This window comes from Micropterus salmoides, unplaced genomic scaffold (genome assembly GCF_014851395.1).
Source record: "Micropterus salmoides isolate LMB-PRFRI ecotype aquatic unplaced genomic scaffold, ASM1485139v1 Ms_hic_scaffold_16, whole genome shotgun sequence".
Classification (NCBI taxonomy): Eukaryota; Metazoa; Chordata; class Actinopteri; order Centrarchiformes; family Centrarchidae; genus Micropterus; species Micropterus salmoides.
The window spans coordinates 19702034-19714686 of record NW_024040707.1 but is presented as its reverse complement, the minus strand read 5'-3'; the positions used below and the strand labels follow the sequence as shown (position 1 = coordinate 19714686).

Below are 12653 nucleotides of genomic sequence, written 5' to 3'. Positions count from 1 at the left end.
TTGGCAGTTTCTAATCCAATGCTATCTTATATTAACCTGCGTCAATGATGAGGTTGATTAGGCTATTAGCCAGCTGAATTTTAACTTCAATACTATCTAAGGTCATATGATGATGATCCATAATGAAATAAAGTGTGCTAAAAGTGGGATTTGTGTTTATATGATATAGCTATTAATATGAACAATACAAATTAAATGTGGTCTAATATTTTGTCACACATGCTGACAGTAAACAAAAGGAAATAGCAAGACTATTTTTTAGTGCACTCTATTACGCATGCGTCCACGCGCAGGCCTCTTAGCTTTGTCCGCTACAGTCTCCGACACATTTAGGCATTATTTATTTTTAGCTCTGGCGTGTGTCCGGTGTACCGGGGCCTAGCTGATGCACCCAGGTGGTTTTACTAAGGTGCATGTTTAGGTTTTCCTGGAGATTATGAGTAAGGAGCGTGGCTGTGCTGGTCTGTCCTTCATTAAGAGCTAGTCAGAGCAGAGGCATTTATCACGACAGTCTGAGCTTTCATAAACCGGTGTTCCCGCACACACACAGCATCTCTCTCTGTGAGCTACTGTGCCGAGCAAGCCTCCTCATTCAGCTCTCTGTAACAAATATGAAAGAGGTTATGTGCTCATATGAAAATGCTAAAATGTCTGAGCTTAAGCTAGCACCTGTGGGCTATGGGTCCTTCAGCTTGTTGCTATGACAACCTCAGTCAATGCAATCAAGTCAAGAGCAATTTTTTTTTGTAAGCCTATTTAAAAAAAACTGTTTGATAGGGCTCAAATAATATCTCTCATCTGTATTTATCCTAGGGCTTGGCGATATGGACCAAAAATCATATTCTGTTATTTTTAGGCTGATTTCCGATACATAATTAATATCGGTATTTTCTACAAGTGGGCTAAATGTTCAGTTGTACAAAGCCAAATTTGAGATGTAGTGTCACACATCTGATCATTTAAATCGAAAATGTGCCCAGATAACAGAACCACTGTTTTTCTTTTTACAATCTAGGTCTTCTGTGTCTCTCTCCATGTTGCAAGAGAATTTGTGAGCTAGAGGGGGTCTACGCACAGACGCAGAGGGAGAGACAGAGGACCAAACGATGGCAGGACTTTGTGGGGAAACGAATTACTTAAAGCAACATCAAACTACATTGGTCCAAACGGTATTGTCAATTTTTATATCTCTTTTGAAAACTGGCAATTTTCAGTTTTCGTGTTCTGTAGTTTATCTGTTGCAAGCCTTTTCTGTCTTGGATTTGTGCTCCCAAAGCACAAACTACAGTAAAAGTTCTAAAACTACAATAAGAAAGCACCACATAGCATGTGTTGCAGTATAAAATATTTTATGATAAATCAATCATGCAAGAACTGTGTCCAGATTTAAAATCACGAAGTATGCAGGACATGTCATTGGTCTGTCTACACTGTCAAACATCAAGGTCCTTTGGTTTGAAGATCACCAGGGGGTTAATTAGGTAGCTAAATGTGTCATGATCTTTCCAGCAGTGAAATTAAAGGAAAAACTTTCCCTTTTTAATGTTTTGTGGTTTTGCAGAGCAGTGCAGAAAAAATAATATTTTTGTACAGTAAGATTCTAAGCAAAACAATACCATCGCCCATTTGAAAAACGTTGGTCTGTTCTTCTGAAAGATACGTACCCAGCTCATCTCGTGTGTTGTGGCTGTGGATCTTGACACTCACTGGGCTCCAGTGTGCTCCATGACGCCTCGTACGAGGTCAGACAGAGGACAGCAACCCCACTTCCCATTTCCCTTTCAAAACCTCAACCCCCATCGCTACAGCAGGCCAGCTTAAGTTCCCAGAATGCACCTCTCCAGCCGGCTGACCCCCGGGTCGGCAGCTGTCAATCACATCCTCAGCTGGCTCTGGCAGCTTCTGGACATGGAGCGGAGGATGTGAGGGAGGCCTCTGAGAGGAGCACTGCCTCTGCATAAGGGATCATCTCTGTGCATTCATGGCGGGTAATTGAATTAGCTATCCTTCTCCTATTCTAATGCAAACCTCAGGTTGAATCACCACCCTGTACGTGAGAGGAAAGGCCCCAGGCAGTGATAGCCAGAGACAAAGACAGCCAGCTTGTATGAAGTACAGAGTTGTACTTCATTCTCGCTGGCTGTCTATGTTAGTGTTCATCTGGCAGGTCCATATTAATAACTTTTCCATCTACATGCTATTGGACCATCACACAGATTGTCACTGGAAAAGGTCAGATCTTTGTTTACTCTCTACACACATGACAGATTTTGTTCACTATTATAACATCATCAAATTATTACATAAACTTTTAAAAGTCTGATTTTATGTAATAAAGAAGATTAGTGCCCGATTAGTTAATTTATTTGGATTAGAGTTGTGTCTGTGTGTACACATATTATAAGATTTCCATAGAGTTCCTTTATTGATCACCCGTTGGGGAAATTCAAATTGGCCCAGCAGCAGAGGGGATATAGTGACTTAAAGAAAGAATAAAATACAGAATCAAATATATGAAATGTACAAACTATATACAATTAAAAGTAGAATATGGTATTCTTGTGTATATCTGTACATGTGCAAAGTTTCAGAGGTAGTATATCTCTGCAAGCCGAGGATGTGCCAATAAGTTGTAAGCGAGAGGATGTAAGGTGTAACAGGGTGTGACAAAGCCCTGCAGACTGACAGGCAGGCAGAGAGGATGTAGTGGAGGGAGGGGTGGAAGGCCGCAGGGTCACCTTTATCTACGCTGTCTGTGCCCAGAGCCGGGAGGCGGCAGGGGGAGACCTGGGACTTCCAACAGGCTGAACTGATTTCCTGTGCAGGGTCATGCTCAGGACAGGCTTGGAGGACAAGGGTTTAGGACCATGAGGAGTGGTGAGTGGAGCTGGTCATGGTATGGACAGCGAGTTGATGCTATTTTCTGCCATTTCCCTGCTTTTAACCGTCGCTTCTTTCCCTGTGTGGGTGAAGATAAAATGCACACATCTCCTTCACATGATGTGCTTATTTTATAAAGGACAATACTCATTTTTGTTTGATGTGGCAAAGATTTCAATGTCTATTTTGAAAGATTTGCAAGTCTTGGAAAGTCTTTTCAGTGCCCCCTTCCCCCCTCAAGCATAATTAAGCAAGCCACAGCACACAGACATCCACGCAGACTCATAGGAGACTTTGATTCCTCAGCAAATAACATACCCATAATCCTCTACATCTTATGCTCTCTTGATGCAGTATTCATATAAACACTGGTACCTGCGGCAGCTCTGAGATCATAGCACAGCCGTTCTTCCTTTTGCCCACATTTCTGGAATGCATTTACTCAGCTGGGTCCGTGAATTCAAGAGTGCCCTGCTACCTCAAGCTACAGAGGACATGCTTGTCACGAGATTTGAGAAACATATCCGTGTCCCCCTGTGAGTACATCTTAGAACTTCTACTCCCCTCTAATAGAATTATGAGGTTTTTAAATGTGGATAGCCAGACAGTTTGATAAATGCTGGCAACTACACCTAGGCCGAAGTTTACGGGGATGAATACACTCAGAATGTGGGAGGGTAAAAGGTGGCACTGTGGTTGTGATTAACATGACAGCGTGGCCTTTTTTAGCCTCTACGCTCTACTGACCCAAACATGTTAATCTAAGTCATGTTACTCATGTCATTAGGCCTAATATCTAAGGACACTAATCATTTTAAATTTAAAGGACCTCTTCCTTTCTGCACAAGCAGCCATGTCTTTGCAATTTGTCTCCAGATGCAGACTGGAATTTTCATTTTGTTCATACGCTTTTATGACTCTCTTGGTAAAGAGAGGAATGTAGTTTGAGAGTATTGTCTGCACACTGGAGTATGAATAAGATTGGTTGATTAATGAAGAAAATGGTTTCCTGTTGGTTTATTAATGCCGGTTCATTGACAAGAACATTTGGTAGGTTTGTCAGCTTTTCGCTATTTGTTATTGAAATAATGATGGAAGTTAGACTTCATACCAGTAAAGATTCAAGCAAGATTTTGAGCTCACTTGGAACCATCATTCACATGCCATCTTAACTCTGTATTTCTTTCTTCCTACGCTTGGATCTGTAACATGTACTGTGGACACATTTAAATTTCAGAGCTCAAAATGGAATCAAATGGGGCTTATGAGGCCTCTCAAACCAAATGGACCTCATGTTTACACACTTGTCCTTCAGCTGAACTGCGTGCGGCCTCAGGTATCCTGACAGATGGTGAGATGTCCCCAAAACCAGCGGTACCGTGTCTGAACCTGGTAAGTACACTGTGTTTAGAGGATGTTTGTTGAGATTGGAGATAAGGTGTCAGTCTCAAAAGCCTTTTATCTTAATGCTGAGTCTAACGCTTTCTGAGGGTAGTCAGTCTGTTTTGAGCTGCATGGTATAAAATCGTGTGCTCTGTGTCATGGGCAAAGCAGATTTTTCTGCTTTCACTCTAAATGTTGTTATTATTTTTATATTGACTCTCATCAAAACAGTTGTCAATTGAGTTCAAGGAAAAGCCCCACAAAGATTTAAGAATTATAGTGCATTAATTAAAACTGTATTTCACTGCAAGCAGGGGATGTTATGACCTTCATAGTAATTGTTTTGCTGTTTCCATCATTTTTGAAAGACATTCAGTATTAATTTAGTGCAACCACAGGAAATCAGCAACATAGTTTAAACACAAGGAAATGGTGAACTACTGGCCTATATGTCTGGCAGACGCCTGTAATGTATAGTACCGAAAAGAGTTTGTTTTTTTCCCTTTTTAGACCTCCCATTGGTCCATTATACTTTAGATTGCCGATCGAATATTCATTTTGTTTAAATTAAGATTTTAATTTGAGAGTCCTTGGTTTAAAATTAACGTTAATTTAATATATAATTAGAATACAATTTCTTAAGTTATCTCTATATCTCTGTAGCGTAAATACGATATAGGCCTAGGCCTAACTGCCTCATATGCAATTACATCTATTGATGAATGCCGGCGCATTTTCAACTGACCATTATGGGTCTGGGTCTGTTTAAAAACAAAGCCAGCGAAAAATATAGGCCATCAGGTGGACAGTTAGATAAATGATCTCACTAGATTTTCACATTTTGTTTATAGCAAAGCCTATTCAATTATGATAATTGCGTATGGATTTGGGTCTCAATTAACCTATTATCCAAAATGAGTTTTACCTCTGCTGATTTCCACATGCTATGTAGGCCTAACTGCGTAGTAAGAAATCTTTTGTATTTTTCTCAGATTTTCTTCTCTTTTTAATATGAGTCTTTTCAATAGTTTGATGAGTGTGCTGAATTTTAATGTAAAATGCAATGTCTTCACTTTCTGGTTTAGCGGCAGAAGGACACCTGTAGGCCTGTTTATTGACTTTAGAATAATGCATCGAATTGATAGGAAAAATTTTTTTAAAATCGCTGTTAAACTGATCGAAGACCATAGTTCGTGCAGAAATGTTTAATAGACTAAAAGGAAGAAAGTCTCAGTCTGATAGAGAGAAAAAATCGCGCCCGTTATGCCATGGGGTGTAAAGTTTTAAAAAATAATGTTAAAATGAAATGAAATAGTTATATGAAAAAAGTAAAAAAAAAATAAAAATAGACTGTCATCATGGCATTCAGTAAAAAAGTGTATTTTTAGTCGGTCAGTTTCCCTGCCTAAACTGTTGCGTGTGCCGTCTGCGTCTCCTGTCCTGCTTGATTTGGTGATTAGGCCCATAACAATATATGAAATAGGAATTAAATGGTTAATTGGAGGGACAGAAACCACACGTGATTGAATTTTTGGCGGATTATATCAGACTGCTGGTTGATGTAACAACACCCCGCCACACACACACACACACACACACACTCTCTCTCTCTCTCTCTCTCTCTCTCTCTCTTTCCCTCTGTGTCTCTCGTACACACGCACGCACACACACTCCAATCCCGGTTTCACGGGTCTTTGTTTCTGATCTGTTAAATCCCACCCACTTGACATGAACACAGAAGAGGAAAAAAAAACTCTCACTCAGGCGCCCACACTATCAGCGCCCAGTCGCTGTTGTCTGTGCTGCCTGCTGGACCCGTAAGATGGACACGGAGAGTTGTTTGCCTTTCTCTTCGCAGACCAGCAGGAGGACGCCAGAAAACTCTCCGGGACTGGAGCACGGCGGCTCCGGCTCCTTTCTTTCCTGCGATGAGCTGCAGAAACCCTCGCACCTTCCCCCTCCTCTTCCTCACCGTCTCAGCCTGCGGGGGGATGTGTATGCTGCCGCCATGGGCAGGTTTGGTGATGCTGCGGCGGACTTTACGCACGGCGCTGCGCCGGCGAACCCGCCCGCCTCACCATCCAAACACAGCAAGTTCTTGGACAGTATAAACCAGGATCAAAAGGGGACGGCGATAAGCGGCAAGCCGACGTTTTACGAGAGTAATTCGGAAGGTAAGTTTATAGAGAATGTGTGTGTTACAAAAAGAAAAGAAATGCAACTGACCATATGTAAAAGTAGGCGCAACAACAATATCTTTAATAACAACGATCTTTGCTTGTTTTTCGTATTTGTCTGAACTACAAAGCGCCTTTGTTTGACAGGACACTGTGTTTTTTTATTAAAAGGCATTTAAAAATTAAAGTAGTTTTTATAGCCTACAAAACTTTCTTTTGTGCTGAAGACAATCCCTGCATTACCATATTTCCCCCCTTTTTTGACATTTCCAAAATAAAATAATGGCCATCCCCTACAGGATAAGTAAAAAAAAATCTAAATGAATTGATGAATGGATGAAATAAAATATGAGAACGATAATTATCCTTGGCAATGCCTTGTTAAATTTTATAAGAATTAAATGACACAAATCTAGTGGATCAGTTTTCCAAGCTTTTTTCTTCTTCTTTTTTTTTGCAGTCTTCAATTTGCTGTTTACAGACTTTGTAGCCTAAATGTGTCATTTCAACTAGCAGGCTAATTACAAAAAAGTGTTACTTGATTTTTACTGGTTATGTAAATGAAAGCATGGTTGTGATAAAAATGTCAACAAGATTTCTTTAACTTGACAGTCCATGATGTAAAGTGAGAGAGGTTAAAGGTCAGCCTGGCAGCAAGTTGGGTGTGTCATTAGGCTACTAGTCAGCTATCAGGCTTTCAGGCCAACGTTCAGCTTAATATTTCTGTATTTTAGCCCTTAGACTGATGTTTCTCATTCTCATATTTTTAAATTTTTGGTAGTCTTTACCACATCAGGAGTGAATTTTGCAAGCTGGCGTGCTCCCAAAGGCTGTCAGCCTAGTAGCCTGTAAATGTCCATCTTTGGAAGAAAACTAATGATTGGATATGTTGAACTGCAGCCTGAAGAAATGTTGTTGTCCTTCACTTTATTTATTGGTGTTGATGATTCTGCAAAGCAACAGAGGATATGAGTGCTGATAAGGTCTTTGTGATATCTGTGTCCAGAATAATATACAACAGCTTGATTCATGTTACTGCCAAAGACAGCCAATAGACTTTTTTTCACCATTAGTTATGATAACTATATTCCAGTTTAAAGTGGACTTTTATTACTTTTCCTAGAAATTGTGTTTAAATAAGAGAAGGCATACATGGTTTCCCCATAACTCTGTCGAGCATGCGCTCACCCACACATATGCGCATATGCAAGTTTAATTTAACTTATTATTAAATTACTGGGTATATCACTATAAGCGATTAGGGCTTTGCATGTATGCACGTGCACAGTAGATACTGCGTGTTTGCATGTAACCATACTATTCACTGATGTGTTTTTGAGTTTGGGTTCAGACACCTTCAAAGGCAGACACGTCTTCCTGTTTTGTCTACAGTGAGAGGAAAGTTTAGTGATGGTGGGACAGGCCAACACATTTATAACCCTTGGATCATCTTCACACTTTGAAATTTTAATTTAGTTTTTTAATTTAGTTTTAATCAAGTTTGTTGTTTGCAATCAATTTTGCAATCGTAATACAGATTTTGTCATTTTTTAATCAATGGGATTGACTTTGTTTTCATAGAATTGCTTCTCCATTGAATTTTTATAATGCAAACTTGTATTTTTCCAATGAAAAGGGCCTAAATGTTTCTCACTGTTACAAATAAACGGGTGTCTGAATGTAAAAAATAATAATTTTTTGCGTTTACTTATTTGGGAGATTTTACTCTTCTTGTTTATTAAGATATGTCGTACTGTATTTGCTATATTGCTAAATTCTGGTTTACATGTATGATGTTCCCAGTGTGAGATTTATTTTTTGTCTTTATATTTATGGCATATCTGACACCAAATATTCCAGACTAAATGTATCCATGGGCACAAGAAATCTCTTGCCTTATTTATATTGTCTTGTATAGAAATATGCACAAACAAATACATCTTATTTCTCCAATAAAATAAAATAATCCTTCACTATTTAAATAATTTTGTGAACTCAGCAGCATGAACTCAAGTTCAGATCTTGCAAATCCCCAGCTAGATGCTGAGATTGTTCTTTTTTAATTATCTTCTCTTTTTTTTTTATCTGCTAAAGTAACTACGGCAGATGAATTTAAAGCCGGTGGATGTTCTACATTTATTAAAGAAACAGGATGAAACATATGGTTTAAAGTTTTGCACAAACTGAAAACCTTTATGTATGAAGCAAGAGGTCTGGAAAAGAAGCTTAAATTTCTACCACGACTATTTCCGTGTATTAGAATTGATCCCCTGTGCTCACAGCATGATATCCCTACCTATACATTTTGAATGTATCCTCTATTTGCCTTTTCCCGCATTTCACATAGATCTCCAGTTACGCTGGAGTGGAGGCAGAGCGGATGTGGGTGCTTGACAGCGTAAAAGCTATACAATGTCCTGCAGCCCCAGTTTCCAATTTTAACGGGGAATATTTTCAGCATGAATTGCGGTGTGAGGTGGGATCTAATGGACACGAGGAAATTAATGTTGCAATGAAAAGTGCTCTCTGTTGGGCCCCATATTGAATTAGGAAAATACCAAAGTAGTGTCTCAGCTGCCCCCAGCGAGTGAGTGCCTGCAGATAGATGGAGAATGATTTTGTTTTGGAGCTCAGGGTTAAACATAATGAACATGGACAACAACATCCAAACACTGCAGGAGGGAACAGCCCTTTCCATGGCCTGTTAACAGGAAAGGAAGTAATACTTTCAGATTTCCCCTTACTGCTGAATGTAAAGGCCAGAATGTATATTAATTCAAACAAGCATAGGCTGTATCAACAGATAACTCTGTCATAATAATAATTCAGTGCTGTATCTTGATTGTCTTACTCTTAATGTGAATATTTTGACGTGAACATTGCAATAAGTTTCCCTTGTGTCTGTGTGGAAGGTGACCCTAAAAGTTTCTTTTCTATATTTCCAAATGAAACAAATCAAATTTTGTTTTTCACTTATCGCCCTGTGGGTTTAATTCAAGCCAACAAACAGAGAGTTCACTGCCTAAATATGGGTTGTCTGAGCTAATTAAATTATAACACTGTTGGGTTGAATTAGTGTTGTGTGTTGCTTTTCTCAGGCATCTCACAGGCTCTTATGGCAGTTTGAGTTTGGGAATTAAATAGAGAAGCTTAAAAAAACAAGCGGGAGATTAATGATTTTCAGTGATACCTCACAAACAAAATGGTTGATGTGATACCCTGTTTCATTAACAGCATGCAGGATTATTGTGTGTTGTTATTAAAATATTAAAACCAATGGGTGCCAGAACCATATCCAGGTGAAAATGTGCCAGTTAAAAAAAAACAATTTCTCAGGCGGTGAAAATGGGACTGGTTGATCGTTCAGCTGTTTGCACCGGTGCCTCACATGCAAAGAGATTTGATTTTCAGCACTGACCATTACTATACAACAGTCGTGCGTTTCTCTGGCTCCAATTTCCTCACAATTCTAAAAGATATTTAAGTTGCCTATGGGTGTCAATGTATATCTGTTATATCCTGTAAAAAAAGGCTGCTGATTTGTTTGTGGTGATTCTCGGGGTCCTGCACGATCTTTCTGCAATATTTTCCACAAAAGAAGTACACCAGGGGTATCTTTAATTGATCCTTTATTTAAACACTGAGATCAATAATATTTTTAAAAATGTTTAATCATTTCTAAATTGATGCTTATGAATTTGACAATAACAAATGCTAGAATTTGCATATGAATTTAAAAACACTGTCTGCCTTTTTCTGTGTGCCCCTCATGCCTCAGTCAGAGGGAAAGGAGCTCCAAAGGCCATGGGCTATCCTGGTATTGTCACAGACTGTTGTGGCAAACTCAAAGAGACAGGCATCACTTTACATGGGGACTCTATCGCTGACTCCATCGACTTATCAGGCAAGAACAAGAAGCGGCGCAATCGCACCACCTTCAGCACATTTCAGCTGGAGGAGCTGGAGAAAGTGTTTCAGAAGACGCACTACCCTGACGTGTACGCCCGGGAGCAGCTGGCCCTGAGGACTGAGCTCACAGAGGCTCGGGTTCAGGTCTGTTAGGGCAACAATCTCATATTTTACAACATTTCGTTTTATAACTGTAGGCAGAACAGAGTTAATGGCCTGAACAAGACCTGTAATCTTCTTTTGATACAGTATTTTTTTGTATTTGAAAGGTTTGGTTCCAGAACCGGAGAGCCAAGTGGAGGAAACGGGAACGCTATGGGAAGATCCAGGAGGTCCGCAACCACTTTGCCACCTATGATATCTCTCTTCTCCCTCGCCATGACACATACCAGGTGGGCCACTGCAGATCTTAAATGACGTACATGTTGTGCTACACGTAATGAATGATCCTCCTGTGTGTTTTTTATGCTCAATCCCACCTTTGCTGATATTATATAATGATTTGGTGTGGTGTGGATTTGTTGATATTCATTCCACCAAATTCCAAATGTGATCTGTCCTAAATCTCTCATTGTCCAGATGCAGGGCAACCTGTGGCCAGGGGCGGCTTCAGGAGGAAGCGGTGGCTCAGGTGCTGGCTGTGTCCTGGGAGCTGACTCCATCCCCTCGTCCTGCATGAGTCCATACGCTCACCCCCACAGCAATCTGCAGGGCTTCATGGGCATGCCCACATCCCCAAGCCATCCCCACCACCACCACCCACCACACCATCCGGGCATCAACGGCCTGTACTCGCTCCACAGCTTCCCAGGAGGCCTCGGGTCCCCTTCCATCGAGGGGCCCGACACTGAATATAAGCCGACGGGCCTGGTGGCGCTGCGGATGAAAACCAAAGAGCCAGGCAGCATCCTCTCCTGGCCTACATGACCACAACAGTGCCAGCTCCCCATTATGCACTGACTGAGCCAAAGCATATTACATTTCTGACCCATACACAACCCCCAATGTACACACCCACCTCAGCATATGAATAATATTTCCTCTTAACAATTATATAAGCCAACTCGGTGACGTTAAACATTTCAGAAGATAGTGGAACAGGAATGTCATGAAAATTGAGGGCATTGAGCCTCTTGCGCAAAAACACCCAGCGTATTATTAGGTACTTTATTGTTTCCAGTTTTACTTTGATATCACAATGCTGAGACCAAAGAGGAAAAACTATTTAAGCATGTAAAAATTGTAATTATCATATTAATCATTTTTTTTGTCTGTCGTGCTTTGTAGTGTGACCATTAATAAAGGCCTCAATCTAAATAATCTGTCTTATTCAGTAGGAAACTATTTTTGGGAAAAGAGATGGAACAAAATCAATCTTAGACAGAATTATTCTAGCCTTGACATTAAAAAAAAAACAAAAAAACAAAACGATAACCAAAAGTCTGTGTCACACATTTAACTGGGAATGCGGTGGCGAGGCAAAAATGCTTTGCAGGCTGTGGTTGCCATAAACACAAAGATTTCTGCTGTGCAGGAAGTGAGCTTCTTTGTATTCGGGAAGTGCAGCCTTCTTGGCTTGGCTTCAAGAGGCCTTCAGGTGGCACTTCATGTATCAGGAGCGAGTGGCAGGTTCATTAATGGAAAGCTAACTCAGCGACCACACTTCAGTATTGATGATAAAGTAGAGAGCCTCCCACAGACGGCTGGCTTTCCATTGAGACAGGCATTTCACATTCACATCTGGCGACAGTGGTAAACCCGAACAACTGAGTAATGAGTTACAGTTTAATCGAAGAACTTGGGGTTACCATGGACCAGACCGTATTTTGTTTGGTAATATTATTCACAGAAGCCAGTTCATCTGCTTTCTGCTTTTATTTATAAGTATGTGTGTGTTCATGTGTTGTCTTTTCAAAAAAAACTAATACAAATATAACAAACTAAATATGCTGCTGTAGCTTACTTGGTCTCACATGTATTCTGAATGCATTTCTAATAATTGTTTTCAGGAAAACTCCTTGTTGTGCTTTACCCCAAACTGTTTACTTTATTGTCAAGGAAACACTGAATTGCACGGTACCATCCCATCTGGTGTAAATTACTAAATACCAACATATTCATGTCAGATGTGCAAACATTTCAATCTGTGTGAGATTGAAAATGTAACTTGAATTGAGGTAAAAGTTCCACTGGTGGACAAAGCCCTCCCAAGCTCCATTTACTCCCCGGGAGTGTACATGTCTTATGGGGGAATATTGGCTCTCCTTTCCTTCGCTTGCTTCACAGTGACAGCCAATGCAGGGG

The 12653-nt window shown here is 40.3% G+C and overlaps 1 protein-coding gene across 1 annotated transcript; it reads left to right on the top strand.

Moving 5' to 3' along the window:
- Window positions 1–204: 204 nt before the first annotated feature.
- Window positions 205–11698, top strand: alx3 (ALX homeobox 3). Its single transcript, XM_038721545.1, has 7 exons — window positions 205–409; window positions 1016–1169; window positions 4118–4272; window positions 6122–6437; window positions 10219–10493; window positions 10619–10741; window positions 10929–11698. The coding sequence occupies exons 3-7, from the start codon at window positions 4126–4128 to the stop codon at window positions 11274–11276; spliced, it is 1209 nt and encodes a 402-aa protein (XP_038577473.1). The 5' UTR covers window positions 205–409; window positions 1016–1169; window positions 4118–4125; the 3' UTR covers window positions 11277–11698.
- The last annotated feature ends 955 nt before the right edge of the window (window positions 11699–12653 follow it).